The sequence below is a fragment of the Haliotis cracherodii genome, unplaced genomic scaffold (assembly GCF_022045235.1).
Source record: "Haliotis cracherodii isolate W230 unplaced genomic scaffold, xgHalCrac1.p SCAF_1, whole genome shotgun sequence".
NCBI classification, from domain to species: domain Eukaryota; kingdom Metazoa; phylum Mollusca; class Gastropoda; order Lepetellida; family Haliotidae; genus Haliotis; species Haliotis cracherodii.
The window spans coordinates 35,784,618-35,804,525 of NW_027266264.1; the positions used below are offsets into that span (position 1 = coordinate 35,784,618).

The 19,908-nt window shown below is 40.4% G+C and overlaps 1 protein-coding gene across 1 annotated transcript in view; it reads right to left on the reverse strand.

Moving 5' to 3' along the window:
* Nucleotides 1-14,272: 14,272 nt before the first annotated feature.
* The window catches only part of LOC139463948 (advillin-like), a 51,415-nt gene continuing 45,779 nt past the window's right edge, over nt 14,273-19,908 (reverse strand). The window contains exons 26-28 of the mRNA XM_071245416.1: nt 15,245-15,316; nt 14,966-15,061; nt 14,273-14,628 (exon numbers count right to left, since the gene is read on the reverse strand). Coding sequence (XP_071101517.1) covers nt 14,437-14,628; nt 14,966-15,061; nt 15,245-15,316 — 360 coding nt within the window. The 3' untranslated portion in view covers nt 14,273-14,436. The remainder of the gene's footprint in view (nt 14,629-14,965; nt 15,062-15,244; nt 15,317-19,908) is intronic.

The window sequence follows — 19,908 nt, forward strand, 5'->3', positions numbered from 1 at the left end:
CTATAACGAGGCCCCACAAGCATGGCAGTTTCCTGGCGACCACCATGTGTTCTATAAAGTGGCCCCACAAGCATGGCTGTTTCCTGGCGACCACCATGTGTTCTATAAACTGGACCAACAAGCATGGCTGTTTCCTGGCGACCTCCATGTGTTCTATAATGAGGCCCCACAAGCATGGCTGTTTCCTGGCGACCTCCATGTGTTCTATAATGAGGCCCCACAAGCATGGCTGTTTCCTGGCGACCTCCATGTGTTCTATAATGAGGCTCCACAAGCATGGCAGTTTCCTGGCGACCTCCATTTGTTCTATAAAGTGGCCCCACAAGCATGGCAGTTTCCTGGCGACCTCCATGTGTTCTATAACGAGGCCCCACAAGCATGGCAGTTTCCTGTCGACCATGTGTTATAATAATGAGGCCCCACGGGGTGGACTCGGAGGGGACAGTCAGTCGCTGTGCATTTAGAATCGTGTTAAAGAATCATTACAATATAATCACAGCTTGCACCATGGAACAACAGAAGCAATGGAACAGCAGAAATGGTATAAAGGTAAAGGGAGATTGAGAAACTGTTAACTCTGATCTGTTTTTGGAATGCAATTAGCCAAAAAAAAGTCCTAAATTCAATATCTTTCACACGGTACAAGATTAAAAAAACGTTCGACATTTAATTTAAAGACAATAATTTTTGTAATCCATCGCTGTGACGAAGTAGGTTTTCATTTTGCTGTGAGGCTTCTTTTCATCCCGTCAAAGGTCAAACTGTTTTATCGGTTTAATTATCTCGCCACAGCCACTGAAAGTTTAAAACCGAGGTAAATTGCGACTGTGTTGTCTCCTTAGGCAGTAAAACAAATACATCAGATTTTATTCAAGAGAAGTTACGCGAAACACATGTAAGAAAGAAATAGATCGCCTGACTTATATTTACGATCGTTTACAGTTATGAGGATCTCTTTGCAGCTGAACGACTCAAAATACAACAATATACGACTACTCAAACCATCACAAGAAGCAATCTGTGATGTCCGTCATGAATAGACACGGAGAGAATAACGGTGTCCTCGAACGCAGTGAAAGATTTCAGCAGTTGTCTATGTATTCTTCTTGTTAACACTATAGATTGTTTGTTTGTTGTTTAACGCCACACACAGAAATATTCCAGCTATATGACGACGGTCTGTAAATTAATCAAGTCTGGACCAGATAACTCAATGATTGACATCATGAGCATCGGTCCACGCAATTGGGATACGATGACATGCATCAAACAAGTCAGCGAGTCTGACCACCAGATCCCTTTAGTCGCTGAAGAGCTATACTACCCCGGATCTTCACGGGTCGTACACAATATAGGGAGCCACACACGGTGCGGTACGTGTCTCTGTACAGAACAGTTGTTGTAGGAGACACTAGATTACATGCTGGTGTTGTGTTCTTTTGTTCTAAACATATTTTCTTCACAGTAGTGAAATTGACTAGGTGAAACACCAGGTGTCCTGTGTGTTGACACCTATATTTTCATTTGACATTCAACAGGTGTATTATGTAGAAATGTATGTTTCAGTATTTCTCGTTTCGTGTTTAGTTCACATGACTGAAAGTTTGTTCTATTTCTTTAGTTTGTCCTCGATCCTAGTTTGTCCTTGATCCTAGGATCACATCTAGTATGATATTCCAGAAAATTAAATTGGGCAACAGAACCCTGTGGCTCTTTTTTTCCATATATTTAATGTCGCTCAAGGGCACGTGACGTTATTCGAAATGTGCAGCGCCATATAAATGGACAATTATTATTTTTTCAGAGAGTGTAGTATCACTCTGACAGAAACTGACGGGCATGGTGCTGATAAACCTAGAAACATAATCGGGGCGATCCGGGATTCGAACCCACAATCATCGGTTTCTGACGTGCCAAAGGGACGCAACTCTGTACAGCGAATCCACGCGGCTTAGACGACTCGGCCACCCGTGCCCCTTCGTTTAATTAAGAAATAAACAACGAGTGGAGGTTGTTTATCGTACAATAAAACACTGCAGGAGGCTATGAGAATATGAGCTATCAATATTTTGCACATCATCTTCAAAGATGTTTATAAAATGTACAAGCTTACAAATATTTAAACGTTTTTAAATAATGATCACTCACTGAATAGAATCCGACCTCGACAATGTCGGACAATTCCATTTTATGAACAAGGCGTTAAATGTGGTCTTTTCCGCATCTTTTCATAATTTGCACGTCGATTATCTATACCTATTTCTCCCCAAACCGATTGTCATATCTCTCCCACTCTTGGATGCGATCGTTCTGCCACTGCGTTTATCTACGTTGCCTGGCTACATCTATGGGGAACAACTTACTTGAAATCTCCCCCTCATATAACATCGTCCAATTTACGACGCCATCTAGTTGCGAGCGCTTGTTCGAATCTCCAGAAATGACGTCACGACAGAACAATGTTTTAGCCTAAAATAAACCACGCTTCGTTCTTCATTGTTCTTCCCGATTTATCGCGTAGCTATGTTATATATGTATATAGCTTATCTTAGATGTAGTGGCATGGCGAAGCTTTAGATCAGTTAACGAGCTTTGGCACAATTTACATACAGTGCAGAGTTGGGCCAAAGTTTCATGTTGAAACGTACACGAGCTGTGTTTGTCGATCACTGACGTCCAAGTACCGATGTCTCCTAGGAGAGTGGCGTGGTGCGTTATTGATCTGGATTAATGTACATTTCATGTTGACAGTTAAACGTTCCAGTGTCAGTGTATTGACATATGTAGGCAAGGAACGTGGGTTTGAGCGGTCAACAGACCCTTTCAGCAATGACGAAAATGCAAAAAGCTGAAATATGTTGTGTATATTCATCTTTGAACAACACTCTTTGATTGATTCTATGACCCATGGTTTCTTGGCCACACTTCCTGATGAAGCTTAACACTAATTTATTCAGTCCCTGACTTATTAAATTACATTTGCCCAACATTAAGTTCGGGTGCCAACTATTTGTACACATTTATTATCAGTGCACAATTGTTCGATTACTTACAATATTTTAGGTAGCCGATTTGCAACTGCCAGAATGGTATGCCATTAGAATAATATGATCCAAACTGCCACGACCGGCAATATTCATTCACCAGTATTCCTTACCAAGGAGAAAAGTGTTTTTGCTCTTCCCTTTTTTCCATATTATCAGAAGTGTACAATACACGCACCCAGTCTGCTGACTCGATTGCAGATCAAGATTGGGACATGATAATGGCTCTCTAGGCACACACCACACTGTCATCCTAGTCTTCTCAAAACTTCTTCTTCATCCTAACTTCCACCGGAGGGGATACTTAACTGCGCTGACATCCATCAGATCCGCGGCGACAAACACCAACAGCTGTAGCTGTGGGCAAACACCATGCTTGTTACACGCAGAGAAGCTGCACATTATTAAGCAGACAGCATCAATGTCCCTGTAACACGATTAACGGTTTGACGATGCTATTTGAGTGGAAATGAACTGTGTCAATATTTGATCTTTGTTTTAAGGTACTTCTTGTCCATTTCAGAACCTTCTGACATTCCGAGAGGAAGTTTTTTGGTTCTTTTATGTGTCTGGACCTCATCGATGGCTTCTTGTGAATGACAATATGTTTGAAATGTTCATCTTCAAGGTTGGGGAGCTGCTAAGAGTCTTCATTATGCCCAGCGATCATAAACATTAGACAAACTATAAGCCTATAACTGTTATCTCGGCCACGTAAGAGCAGTATCTATTCATCTTTATCTTTAAAAAATTAGATGTATTTGTTCTTCTGTGCATTTTTACCCTGCTTATAAAGTTCAGGAACTGATAACATTGTTTGAAATTTTACGAGATCAAAAGAAGCCTCATAGCAAAATGAAAACCTATTTTGTAACCGGATGGTAAAGGCAGATATTGTCATCAATATAACAATTGAGGCTGTTTTCCGTTTTTGATACGTAAAAACATTTAAAATAGTGGCTTTTTTTTATTTGGGGGGGGGGGGGGGGGGGAAGGGGGAGATGGGTGTTGCCGTTTTTTAAACGTCACAGAAACTAAAGTACCAACGATATTTCTAGGATAAAATATGACGAACACAATTTGAAGCAGCAATAACAATTGAATTGTAGAAATTCATCATTCAGAACAGTAAAATGCGAATTTACTAATTCAACAACAAAGTCCTTGACCTTCAACAGGGACATATCTTGACAAGGGGTCATTCGTCCAGTATTCGATCAACAACATTGGTTACACTTTTAAGGTGACAACGGCCCAGACCGTTCAATACGAGATATGACCTCCATTAGTGGCAATGCACCTTCGAATGCGGCGTCGAACTGAGTAGAAAAGCGTCCTCACATCGACTGCAGGTATCCGATTCCATTCCTCACGGAGGGCAACGATTAACGCTTGTCTCGTGAAGGGTGGATGTTGACGTTTCCGAAGACGACGCCCCAGCTGGTCCCAGATATGTTCTATGGGTGACAGATCTGGTGATCGAGCTGGCCACGACAGGACAGTCACGTTGTTGGCGTTGAGGAAGTCTCTAGTAATACGGGCTTTATTGGGTGTGGCGTTATCTTGTTGGGACACCGTCCGTTGTTGACGCTGGATAAAAGGAAGAACCACTGGCCGTAAGATATTGTCAATGTAGCGTTGTGCTGTCAGACTGCCTTCGATGATGACAAGTTCCGCCGCCCCAGACCATCATATTTCCGCCCCCGTAAGGTTCCACCTCCTGGATACAACAAGGAGCCGTGCGTTCACCACGTCGTCGATAAACTCAGGTTTGAAGAGTTGGAACCTGCTCTCGTCACTAAGCAGCATTCGCCGCCATTCCCTTTGTTGCCATCGCTGAGTTTGCCTGCACCACATCACTCTGGTACGTCGATGTTGACGGGTCAAGGTCATGCCCTTGAAAGGGCGATAAGCCCGGAGACCATAATGTCGTAGTCGTCTAGTCACTGTTTGTCTGCTGACCGGATGTCCCAAGCTGTTGGCAGCTGATGACGTCACAGTAAGAAATCTGTTCCTCAGATGAAGTACCCGTAAAAAGCGGTCATCCTGCGGGCTCGTGACCTTTGGTCTGTCACTCCGTGGTCTGTCTGCGGTTCTGCCAGTCTGTCGGAGACGTGCGATCAGTCTGGTAATGGTCATCTTGGAGCGGTTCATGTTAATGGCAACCGCTCTCTGTGTCGCTCCCATCTGCAGCAGACCTATGGCTCTCTCCCTCTGGACAGCGGTCAGTCTTGGCATGTTCGTTGGTGTTAATTATCGCAACCAATGATAGGGAACAGATTCGTGCGTAATTCATACCCGGAAATTGCACGATAATTTGGGAAAGAATGTTTTCAAAAATTCCTGAAAAACACCAATATCTCTCAAAATCCGTAAAGCACGTGCAAAGAACGACAGAGAACATGAAGGCTGTATTCGTGAGACGTGTTCTTTTTCTGTTTTTGAACAGGTTGGCATCTTTGTTTCAAAGTGGCAAATAAGTTAATGTTGGTAACGTTTCTTTTGGCCCTCAGTTTAGTTCTACTTTCATTTCAATTTTAAACAACTAACTCTTCTGCAATTCACATGCTTATGTTACTTATGCTTATTGTTTGAAATTATATTTGTTCTGCTTCTTGGACGTTATACCTTGTTATAACGTCCATGATGCGGAACAAGGTTTAACATCCATGATGCAGAACAAGGTATAACGTCTAATGATGCAGAACAAGGTTTAACATCCATGATGCGGAACAAGGTATAACGTCCATGAAGCAGAACAAGGTATAACTTGCATGATGCAAAACAAGGTACAGCGTCCATGATGAAGAACAAGGTATAACGTCCGTGATGCAAAACAAGGTATAACTTGCATGATGCAGAACAAGGTATAACATCCATGACGCAGAACAGGGTATAACGTCCATGATGCAGAAAAAAGCATCGCATCCATGATGCAGAACAAGGTATAACATCCATAATGCAGAACAAGGTACAGCGTCCATGTTGCAGAACAAGGTATAACATCCATGATGAAGAACAAGGTATAAAATCCATGATGCAGAACACGGCATAACGTCCATGATGCAGAACAAGGTAAAACGTCCGTGATGCAGAACAAGGTACAGCGTTCATGATGCAGAACAAGGTATAACATCCATGATGAAGAACAAGGTATAACTTGCACGATGCAGAACAAGGTATAACGTCCATGATGCAGAACAAGGTATAACTTGCACGATGCAGAACAAGGTATAACGTCCGTGATGCAAAACAAGGTATAACATCCATGATGAAGAACAAGGTTTAACATCCATGATGCAGAACACGGTATAACGTCCATGATGCAGAACAAGGTATAACGTCCGTGATGCAGAACAAGGTATAACATCCACAATACAGAACAAGGTATAACGTCCATGATGCAGAACAAGGTATAACTTGCACGATGCAGAACAAGGTATAACGTCCATAATGCAGAACAAGGTATAACGTCCTTGATGCAGAACAAGGTATAACGTCCATGATGCAACACAAGGTATAACATCCACAATACAGAACAAGGTATAACGTCCGTGATGCAGAACAAGGTATAACATCAATGATGCAGAACAAGGTATAACGTCTGTGATGCAGAGCAAGGTATCACGTCCGTGATGCAGGACAAGGTATAGCGTTCATGATGCAGAACAAGGTATAAAAATGTTCATAACAAATAATCTAAACCATGAACATAGGATTTATTTCAGCAAATATGTGTGACTTTGGAAGAAACACGATACCAAATAATCTTGGAAACGAAATAATCATATTAGGTGCTTGTTATAGCTATCGGCTTGATACCATGCACTGCCAGTGTGAGACTAATGTTTCTGATGAACAGTTGGCTTTGTCATGCAAACCTATGGAAAGCTATGTAATCAGATTCCGGCAACATCTGTCCTTTAGAACCAGGCACACAGGTAGCATCTATACCCTGCTATGACACATGACCGCGTATCATCCTAACAGTTGGAGGTTCGATCGTTTCGAGAAGAGAATGCCTTCTGCTGACACTGCTACTCAATGTTCCTGTGGAAACCCCTATAATTCTCAAAACATTTGCAGAAACAATGTTTCCGACCTGTTGACGTCCTTATGTGGAAAACATCTTGAAATACCACAGAAAACACGATCATTCCCGCAATGTAATGTCACACGCGACTGATCGCACCCCAGACCGACAGTAAGACTTGAAAGCTTGTCTGCTTGCTTGTTGATTGTTTAACGCCGCATTTAGCAATATTTCAGCTGTATCAAGGCGGCATGTAAATAATCAAGTCTGGACCAGGCCATCCATTGATTGAGATCATGAGCATCGTTCCACGCAATTGGGATACGATGACATGAAATCCCCGAATTTGAACACCCAATCCGTTCAGTCGCCTCTTACGACAAGGGTAGGTTGCTCAGAACCTATATTCTTACCGGAATCCCTACAGATACACTCAACAGCAAGCATCTGATTCGTGACCAACTCGTGTCATTCCGGGACAAGCCGAATAGCGAATCGCGCCCCTCTCGTGGCAATTTTTTAGATCGGGTTTCGTCTTAGCGCAAACGGGCATACCTAAAACAATTGCCAACTCGTTGCGTAGTGGTTCACATATATTTCCCCACATATCATATATATTTCAGATGCAATTTAAAGCACATCTGGACATGCGGAATTATACAGTATGATTGAACACATTTAAGCGTGTCTTGGGTATATGTTTAAATGCATGACATATGTAAAATCAAAAATTATTTCTGAGGGATTCTTTGACGAAGAACTTGAAATCATATGTGCATTCTGGTTGGTTTGTCGTATTTTCGCACATAACATTCATCGATAGTGGGGAGGAATCTTCTTGAAGGTTACGGAAAGGGGCAAGTGGTGACGAATGCAAGAATCTGTGTAAACATAGATATAGTACACTGTACAGCACTATGTTGCTTCACGTCATGTTCCTGAACGGAGTTGTCCTGCACTTCGTCGAAGATGTTTTTTGTCTGGAATATCTCCCATATACTGGATGTAAATGTAGTTAAATCCCGTTAATCCGACATCGATGGTTGCATATGATTATGTCGGATTAACGAGTTTGTCGGATAAACGAAATTAAGTAGTTTCAACGTTTGTGATCGAAAATCGGACAGCTTCACGATAGATAACGATTCAAACACGTAATAAAAAAATAAAAAATAAATATTCATATTGTTATGTTACATTTTTGGCGGAATATGTTTTCTAATCATGCAACCTCTAAAGTTTAACACAAAACAACTGTTACGGACTGTATGACTTTAAAAAGCTTTAAAAAGAACGGAAGTCGCAAGTTTGAAACTGGTACCGCAAAGCTTAAGAAAGCTGCTTTCTAAGTGGCTGACGTTGTACTCAAATGACATTATGGTACTATGTGTTGACCATAGTATTTCTTATTTACAGGAACATGTATATATTCACACGTGAACATACATCCTATTTAAGTCTAAATGTTTTGTTGTCAATCTTTTAACCACAGAAGCCTTGTTACAGAACAAATCATCCATTTGTTGTAGTTTGTATCTGTCTGTGAGGTTGTCAGATATGGTCAGTTTGACCCCCGTCTGACGGGAACTTGACCTCGAGTACGTAGGTCCGTCCAGGTAAAAGGAACACCTGGTGTCATCACTTTTTGATAGTGATCCATAAACACATGTTCACGACATAGTCTGAGTCGTACAATCGGCTCTGTTTTTGTCAGAGAATGCTTATGAATATGGCAAGGGTTTAGTCGCTTTTATTCATTTGCAATTTGCCTGAAAAATATGGGTCGTGGCTGTTTTGGGTATATGAATTGAACTTGATTGTTACGTACACGTATACTCAACAACATAACTGTGCATTCACATTTCCACACGTAGACAAATTTTGCAAGGTTATAGTAAGCATTATCCAATCAAATGCGAGGATTCGAGATTTCAGCGATTTGGTTCGAAACCCAGTTTATTCGGTAGCTGACGCTAATTGACATCTGGTGATTATGCCGGTTAATTATAATGGCGCCGACTAGACGACTGAGAGATCGAGTGTTTTGTTTCCCTTTTACCAACCAATAGATCGTGAAGTTCTATGTCCCTAAATTCTTTAATATGCTCTCTTTAATCGTCTGTGAGGTTGATACATATGTTCAGTTTGATCCCCGTCTGAGAGGATCCTGACACTGAGTAGGTCGTGTCCATCTGGGTAATGACGTTTAAGTTACATTTTCACTGCTTTTATTCACTTAAACAACCAATAGATCGAGAAGTTCTCTACTAAGAAAGTGTTATCCCAAATATAACATTACAAACATTACATTTGACCACTTTCTAAATGGCATTGTGTATTCAGAGAAGTTCTATGCTGTCCCTAAATTCTGTAATATGTTCTCTGAATAGATGTTCTTGTTTTTTGGCCAAAATGCATTGCCTCACATGCTACGCTTTCCCCCACACAACCATTATTGGGTGCCATCAATGGAGCGTGACACATACGTCACCGGCTGTTGTTGAGCTCTTCTCACATAAACCGGGTTCGTTATACAGTTAATGCATGCTTTGTAAATCTTCCATATTCACCTGAAGTGTACAGTAATCGCCCATACCCTGCTGAAGTATGACATTTAGTACGACTCGGCAATGGTAATGGTTCTCTTCGCGCACTGTGATCCCAATCTTGTGAAAGATTCCTCCTCTTCCCCCTAACCCCTGTTGGGGGTGATATTTAACTGCGCTTATATCCGCCAGATTCTAGACGACAAACACCACCAGCAGTACCTGTAGGTAAGGTGTTTGTTACATGCAGAGAAGCTGCACATTATTCAGTAGACAGCATCAATGCCCCTGTAACAAGATTAACGGTTTGACGATGTGCTATTTGCGAGATAATGGACTGCGGCAATATTGAATCTTTGTATTAGGGTACTCCTTGTCTACTTCAGAACCCTTTGACATTCTTAGAGGACGTTTTTGTTCCTTTATATGTCTGGACCGCATCGATCGCTTCTTGCGAATGACAACATGAGTCATTGGAAATGTTTAGCTTCATGGGTGTTCGGTTACTAAGTTAATATTATCATGCTTAGCTTTAATATTAGTTCGACGATATACATTTATCTGACACCCACCAGTATATATTCATCTTCAAAAATGTAATCGTTACTATGTGAGCAGTGACCATCAGGCGCAATGTACGTCGAACATAAGGTTTATTAAGTGAAGAGAGATAATTGAACCCAGAAAATGGGTTTGCCTTTTGCAAGATCAAAAGAAGCCTCATAACAAATGATTTTTTCTTTTATCACAGGATGGATCATGGCAGATGTTGTCTTAAAGTTAAACGTCGAGATGTTTTAGTGGTTCCACGCTAAAATATGTTCAACTAGTGAACGCTTATTTTGGCCTCCGAAGGGTGGTGTCGTCTAGGGCGCCGCGATTCGCTGTGCACGCCAGAAACCTATGATTGTGGAAACTCAGCCGATTTTGTCTAGTCGGATTACAATCGTGACTATGTCGTGACAGATTCAAAATCGTAACAATGTCCTGTGTTGTCTGGACGGTGTCCTGTGGATCGGGACGCTGGCGTGAATTGTTCGTTGTCGTTTCTTGTCGATTGCGTCCAGATTGCGTCCAGATCTTGCCGAATGCGAACTGTCTTTGTCGGTTCACTGTCCGGTCCCTGTCTGATCTCTGTCGGATCGCATTCGGGAGATTCGGGACGCTGTCGGGACAGATTCGGTCTTTTTTTACCCCGTGGAAGATACAAATCGGATCAGATTCGGATTCAGAACGGAAGAATCGGGACGCTTCCTGAACAATATCTGATTGTTTGTGAATTTCCCGCCACGAATCACAGGATCTTTATCAAACTTTTGACAAAGTTTAATCGGGAATGGCTCTATGAAGGACGGCATTAAAAATCCTGAATGTGTGACTGGGCCCTTAGACATCATGTAAAGTCCACAACAAAAGATTTCACCATTACGCAATTTGTGAGGCTTAGAACTCATCAATTAACCCTTGTAAGTGGCCAATATTAATTTCGGTTTATATTATTATATAGCATCTGTTCGGTTTAAATTTTTGGATATATACATTTTACCATTTTGCAGTGTATTCTGTCTGCTTCGAGAATATTCCAGACCAATCCATTCTGGATTGTTTATGACCAAATTGGCTTTAATTTGTATTCACCAAAAATGTGTTTTGTAGCAAGAGGCCCTCGCCACTCTGACTTGATGTCAAGGGTGTATACTGCTCAGTGTCAGTATTTCATTGAATGAGTCTGTTGGACCGACGGTAGAGGCTAAGGAACAATCTAGTTCCATAGCCAAACAGGAATATATACCGGAATGAGGCGAAGGGAACCCCCCGATCCTTCCATCCCTAGCGAAAAAACTCGTGCTCGTAACAGATCGCGATCGCTTGCAGGATATTGAGTTCGGACCGGTAATGGACACTGTAAACAAATTTAAAAATAAACCATCTCCACGACGTCGGGTTTAGTCTTCTTATGTCCTTTGTTAAAAAAAAAAAAAAAAAGATGTTTGGGTGCCAATAAACGGCGTCTGTGTTTTTTGGGGAGTCCTAATTAATTTTGTAGAGCCATATGGTTTCATTAAAGTAAAACAGGGATATTTTCACAATGTGTCATGAGTGATTGCAATCACATGCAAACGATTGAAATAAAAATATTTAGCCCTATACATTTATACTTACTCAATGTATTTGTTATTTGAATATATATATTATTATATTGATATAATAGATCCAATCCCCGCATCCAAAGTAGCAGCGAATTCGTCCAGAAGGTACCTGTTTTTTCGATTCCGAAGACTTGAAGGCTTGAATGTTCCAGGGCAAACATGCCATGGGTTTTGGGTGCAATGATGAGGCTGTCCAAGGTATGACCTGGCTCCTCTACCCGACAGCGAAAATGTTTGTGCATGGTATCAGCCTCTAGGTCTTTTGATGTTTTTCTGACTCCTTTGTTTACAAACTGCCGTTATTGAGCTGCGTTATTGCTGACATTGGCGTAAAACAGCATCATTCACTATTTCAAGAAAACCATTACACAGGCCTAAGAGACTAGCGTAAACGCTACTTCATGTGGGAACACAAGCCTGGAGAAATCATGAAAATTGGCAATATAAATGTTCCTGTTTGAAATGAAATTTTGAACAAATTTGCCGATAAACCCTATGGGCAAACGTGCAGCTCGGGAGAGATGATAACGTGATTCTTTAGGATAAGGTACAAATATCCCATTCTGACGTTGATTTTAAGAACCCGGATGTTAATGAAGTCGATGGTTGGATTTCTTGATAATTCCTCATCTTAAAACGTCTCCTCTCAGGCAGGCTAATTAACTGGGTATTCTCTCTAAGTACCTGACTATATCCAAGAGCCATTCTGTTCGCTTTTAAGTGGCAACAAGTGCCCTAGGAATGGGATTTCATCAACACTGCTAATTTAGACAAATATTTTCATTTCCTTGCTGGGTACTCTCCAATCTTAGACATAATCTCCTATCTCGAAATATCCATTTAGAGAAGCCTCAGAAAACGAATGTCGAGACCAATTTCGTGTTATTGCGTGGATAATGAAAACGGGGTTCTTTACCCTTAAATCACATGCTTCGATTTGAAACGGGTGTCGTTTTCATGTAGGTGTAATAATGGCTTATATTCGTTCAGGCAAAGTATCCTAATCTTTGAGGATAGGTTTCGTGGTGGTTATAGTAAACAGGATAAAATCTGACTGACGCGATTCCGTGATTTCGATGCTAAATGCAACATTCACTGTTCCTCAGTCATACACCTGGAATATTGCTGAGTGCAGCGTTAAACAACAAATAAAACTTCGCTGTTCAATGTCGAGTCAAAAGTTTAGCAAAAACTGAAATCTTAGGTGACTTAAAACGGACTGAACAAACAACAACATGCCATGGAGATGTTAAAGTCACGGAATATGTATCTGCTAACGACCCCATCTCACAGCTGGAGGTACAATTAGTTAGCTGATCGAAATTAAAATATTAATACACAGTATTCATATTATCACTGACGGCTTTAATTGAAAATGAAACGCTTAGTTGAATAGACTGAATTTATTTACAAGTCATTAATACAGAAATATGTATCTACATACAGTATATTACAATGTGTACATATTATGTAAGTTTCGATATACAAAAAATAGATATATAATATAAATAGTAGAAGACAAATTTACATTTATACCCGACACCCACCCTATCCTTGTATGCTAGCATTGTCATAAAGAAAGGTGTTTTACATGGCATGTATCCAGTGAAAGCACAATGGTTGAATTAAGTTTGTTTGTTTGTTGTTTAACGACGCACTCAGCAATATTTCAGCTATATGACGGTGGTCTGTAAATAATCCCGTTAGTCGCCTCTTACGTAAAGGATAGTCACCTTTTACGGCAAGCATGGGTTGCTGAAGACCTATTCTATCCTGGATCTTCACCAGTCAGGTCTTTAAGTCATAATGTGAGCAAAGTGTCATGAAAATATGCGTATCTTCACTGATTACTGCAAATATAATTAAAATTGTGAATACCAAAAGGGCGCGATTACACCTCTTGGTTTATTAACGAAATGTGAAGGGTGGATGAGACGATGGTCATTTGCGTACCCTCAAAACAAGTTAAAACACGTCATAAGTGCATTGCCCGATACAAGATGTAAATGAAGTGTTAAACTACGAGGACAAATATAAATATATTTCTACATACGGTGTGTGAGGTGACCAGAATGAAGTGGAAACTTATGCAGTGCTGCTATTATTGCTACTCGTGTACAGATGGAAATGATGACCGTTTATACGCGATAGTCTGCATATAAACCCGGCTTGTAGAGAACATATTGAATGCAACAGTAGTTCGATGTTCGATACCTGTTCATACTGACATCATATATACATGATAGGCTGCACAGAGTGATTCTATAAACTGACAAACAAAATCATGAATGTAACATAATCAGATTCTCTCTGTGTGTTAACCATATGTTAAAAACATGTTTAAATGTATGATATTCAATGTCGTTTCAGAGCACTGCTTCTAGTACAGTAGACACGTATTCCAGTGTCAACACAATAGATACAAAGCAACTGTCTAAACGACTTGTCTTTGTCCATATTAACACCAATTTGTTGTCACATAAATATATAATGCACCTATCGTCTTTTATTGTGATAATCATACATTCATGACTGCAATGACTTTGTTACACGATAAACACCGTTAATTAATAATCACTGTTAAACAATATGTGATGGTGAAGGTTCTACACCAATATGAACTTTAACAACGTCTTAAAGCTACTGAACACAGAGTCATCCCGTCATGACTGCAGGTTTAGGGACAGACACGGTATAGACGCTTTGTCTGTGAGTGGAGAAGAGGCTGGCGTCATGTGACCGGAAGTGAGGTGCGCCATCTTTAGGATCTGCTTTTGTTTCCACTTTGGTAGTTGACAGAACTGGAAACGACTGACTCTGATCACCTCCAGGAAGTCTTTGTCTGTGAGGTGCTGCTGAAAGCACAAAGAGAACGTCTGATAGGATCCGTTGTAGTCCCCAGCCTAGAAGCGGTATAACTGTCAGCGTTTGATGAATGAACTAGCCAGATACGTCAACCCTGACAAGCAATTCCGCAATATCTCAGAAAGTAATATTTCTGTCACTAATAGCAAATACAATCAATAGTCTCGTGACTGGAGCGTGCCATGACTCAACTAAAAATAATATTCTGGAGTTTATGTCATTTCCTTTCTATTATCTTTTATATCTTTCTTTCTTTTGGTAGCTTTAGTTAAATCATAATTTGTCAACTTTTGTCTTGTCTTCATAAACACCCAAATTATCCACTACCTGTTTATTTGTTGGGTCTACATCAGACGGGAGCTCCCCTCTCACCAACATCTTGTATGGGTATTTCGCTTTAACAACGTGGGTTTTGTCGAGTATCTGTGACAACAGACAAAGTAAATGAAGGAAGCTTGCCATGTTTACAAATAACATCATGTTTTACCTGGTTACTTTGAAACATTATCAGTATCCGAGTTATTAAGTTGGTTTTTTTGTCGTTATATAAATAACGTTCATTACAAAATATAAGAAATCGAACTTTGCCCTTCCATCAATACTCACATCTGAACTGACATCAATGCGAGCGTTTTCTTGCCGCACTCTCTTTCTAGCGAGATCGTATACATCTTTTCCCTGTAACATCAATTGTTAATCGTCAAAGTGAATATAACACTGTTTTGTGATGGTTAGACTCATCGATACTGTCGAAAATGTATTTTCTCATTGAGCATCATCTCATCAATAAACGTTTTTTATAGCCATTTTTTAATAGTCTAGATTGTTCAAGTATTTTACTTTGAGGGGAGGAGGGCTATATATTAGGGCTGCAACGAATACGCTATGAGGCGAATATGATTCGTATAACGAATATAGGGTAATGAATATGGGTATTAATTCACGCAAATACAATAACAAGTCGGCAGCAGATTTATTATTTGTTATATACAGTGAAGCAATAACAACATAATTTATTTACATGTTTTGTTAATTGTTATGTTCTTAGGGTATTTTATGTAAATGCGCATGCTTGCATGTTCATAAATATTCGATTCTAGTGGCCACGAATAACGAATTCAATTCATGAATGGATACGGTTCGATTCACCGAATACACGAGTGAATCGTAACAGCCCTACTATATATGTTGAAACCTTCTTCACTTCTTACAGTTTTCAGCTTTAATACAAATGCCTACAGTGACAACTTCTCAATCGGACAGTCATCATTTGTCATTTCAGTACCTCGACATTACCGTAAAGTTAGAGATATTGCTCAATCTCACTCCCAGCTACCAGCCTGCAGACTGACGAGTAAACTGGTGTGGACAATATATACATGCACTCCACCTGGCCACGGTTGGTCGGAAAGGAGAACCTCCATCATATCAACCTGTGGTAACATTTCCCTAGATACTGCATGCTGCAGCAATATGGTGTAGAACAGTTGAGACGACATTCACTATGATGAAGTATGGAACTGTATCGAAAGCAAAATGAAATTACATCCCACTTCTTTGTCCAAACTGTCATAAGGCTGAATCATAAAATCTGTAAGGTTTATTAATCTCTTCAAAATGAGTTTGTAGCTGCGACTCTCCTCACAGTGCCCTAAGGGCAGGGTGAGATATATTATTACCCACGGCAAAGGAATGGCACGTATTATGAACCATCTCTGTCGGAGAACCCATCAAATTACGAGATTACATTGAATCGCGCGCCCCATTCAAGTTAATACCTCGTAGGGTCAGGATTGATCAAGTGGGAATGTTATGATCAAACTTTTAGGGCAATGTTCCCAGTAAATTGGTTTGATTTATAACCCCCGGATTGGGCATGCAGTGTGTATCACGACTAACCACTGCTCGGTGTTCGGGAACAAGTTAACGTCAGAACGCCGACATGTAATTCAACAGGGTCTGGGTTTTCTGACTTGAAGGAGGAAGCTGTGTATATTGACAATCTAGAGGATGTAATGGGGGATATTTTCCTTCGACTCAATAGCAATCCATGTCCAAGTTTTAATTAACAACATTCTTACCTCATCGAGGTGAAGGAGAAGGGGAGAGGTCATGGTGGGGGGTGTGGGGCTGTTTCAGCTTCGTTAAAACTACTATTTCGAACACAGATTGGGCAGAGGTATTTTAATCCTGTACTGCGACATGTGTAGTAACTTTATGAATTTATGCGTTTAATCACTATCAAAACTACATGTCTGGAATCGAACCCGGATCGTCGGGGACGAAGGTGCATCTACTGTCAGAGCTCAAAACAGTGTACCATTGTTTTGGAGTAAAATTTCGATTCAGAGGCATAGCCGTAAAACGATTAAATGAATCAAATAGGAACATTTGAGTATGTCCCTATGCACAACATATTGGAGACAACAATGGTGACCCTTACGTGTACATACAAGAAGCATTAGGACTCAGTGAGTGTAAAACGCGATTCATTTATGTTGGCAGTTTGAAGCTCTGTTGGCGAAATATTAATCCCTTCACGAAAAGAAGGGACAGGGATGAAGATGGTTTCGGCAACACGTCGATGAAAGGCCGATCACTTACTCAAACATGCTAGCAAAATTTGATTAGATCTTCCACCAGAAATGGAATCATCCACCAGAAATGGATTTACGCCAATTAAGGCACCAGGCTTGCAGCAACATCGGCCACTCCTGTCAACGGGTTCGCAGCACACGTGTAGGATCTTCAGGATTGGCAGTGGAACTAGCTGAGAGCGTTTCAATACTTTGATCCGAACTCTGTAGGCAGTGCTTGTAGGCAAGAAAGGTAAACATTTATCGAGATTCAACAAAACCTGAAAAGTATGGCGGTCTATATCTGGCAGACCCTGTCGTATTAATTTCAAAACGGCCATGTACTAAAACATCATTGTATTTGCAGACCACTTGATTACGGGACTTGAGCTCTGTCGGTTTTGCCTGTCTTATCGGAACATATATTGCAAGCGCAAATATTCTTTTATTTCTTTCTTTAACTTTATAAAATATTTAAGAGTATGAATTTCTGCCAACAACCTGTCATTATGTGTGCTTCACTTAACAGAATGTATAAAACCAATTTAATAAGTTTAATCTATTCACAGATAACAACTACTTCGTGTAGAACGTTTTTATTCCGTCGATCAATAAAACATTGATTAAATACATTGTAGTGATATAGTTTCTGTATGCAAAACGTAACTTTATCAGATCCTATTTACTGCTTATTTCCAGACGAGACGGCATACATTGTGTGTGTGTGTGTGTGTGTGTGTGTGTGTGTGTGTGTGTGTGTGTGTGTGTCCATGTGTCTGTATTTGTGTCTATGTGTGTCTGTGTCTGTGCGCGTGTGTGTCCGCTTTTGTCACGACAGGACACGACTCCACGCATTGCATCCATGTGGGAACTCGCACCCGGGTATTCGGCGGAAGCAATCCCAACGCTTTAACCACATCGTTCCCTTCACCACTAAACATAATCATCTGAAGGTTACTCACTCAAATTCATCATATGATTTTGACATACTGAAAGTAATTATTTTAAGACATCGCCTTACTATGTTTACCCTCATGTAAATTTATACAATGAGTTGCCAAACAAACAATTATTGCCAGATTCAAGCTGAGGATTATGGCTACGGGCAGTTAGTGAGTCTTTGAACTAGGCATACATTCTAGACTAGGCCCACGTCTTGTCCTGCTGCATCATTACAAGGACAGTAATGACAAGAAAAGGACAACCTTTTCCAGGAACAGTGGCACTAATGGTAGCCATATCTCCCTGTCCACGAAACGGTTCAGTTTAATCTGTCGTTTTATACATATTCCGCCTATCAACTAGGAAACTACGACGGAATAAGACCACAAAGAGCAATGTTAAGCCGTTCATTGATGAGAGTGCCTGCGGCATAATTACTGATTATAAGGTATGCATCCATAATTCAATCTGACGTGCTTTTCAGATTTGAAACAGATTTCCTTACAGTTTGCAATTACCTTCAGTATTAATGAAGCGCTGTATAAAGAAGCAGCTGATGAAATCACTTCACTGTTATTACAACAAGGGTAGTGTGGCAGAGCTCGAAGAGTCCGGGGACTCTGTGGCGGAGATAGAGGTATTTACTCCGAAATGGCCACAGTTATCTTGGGCAGGTCCTGACGTTTCAATTTAAATAAATGAAACTTGGAAACACCACGACGGCGGCCATGTGGTTTATTTGGCACTTCACGACTAAAGATAATTTCAAGAGATGAATAAAACGTCGTTAGAAATGCACTGTCATCAATCACCACGTGATGAATCCTACTGTAGGTATGATCATGTTCAGCTCATGCTCAGTAGGTTCATTGGGAATATTGTGCATACATAACACAGTTACTACACACATCGTCGAAATATGATTGTGAAGTTGGTTAACATTAATGTTTGCTTGTTTGTATTGTGTTTGTTTGTTTGTTCTTCGGTGTCGCAAAAAGCAATATTCCAGCTATATGACGGCGGTCTGAAAGAATCGAGTCTAGACCAGACAATTTAAACACATCTGTGACGTCACTCTATTGTATAATCTATTAGTTTTCATTCTTTTTTGGTGCTCAATCACTCACGCCTACATGAGCCTAACCCCACATTCTGAATAATGTTCACTCGGAATACAGGACATTTTCAGAAAACATTGATAGACTCGACACATGATAGAATGGTGTAAAAATATCTATTAACATAACCAATCACCTAAATACTTTCTGCCCATGTTGATGGGCCTATTAGGAGCAGACATAGCCCTGATCGAGGAAAGGGTAATAACTTTTCTATATGTTCTTTTCTTGTAACGAAAGATACGAATATATCGAAAAACACAGAATAACCACACATTTTCCCGATCATAAAGGATTAACTAGTAGTTTTGATGACAGTAAACATTTAACAATGACAGATTAACAATAGTCACATGAACAAATCAGGTGTTCCTTAATTTCTTTTGAGCAGTATGTATATCCATACTCGTGGCTCAATATTTCACAAATTCACCATCAGCTTGTTCTCAAAACGTGCCAGCGATGAATAAAATACTCATCAAGGACACCATGTTACAGTATATATTGTCGCCGGGCACATATATATCGTCGCTGGCAACATATGCCAACGTTCTCAGCACATACTGTCGCCAATCACCACATATTCTCGCCGTCGACGATATATGCTGGGGGTGTTAATGCGGACACCATTAAG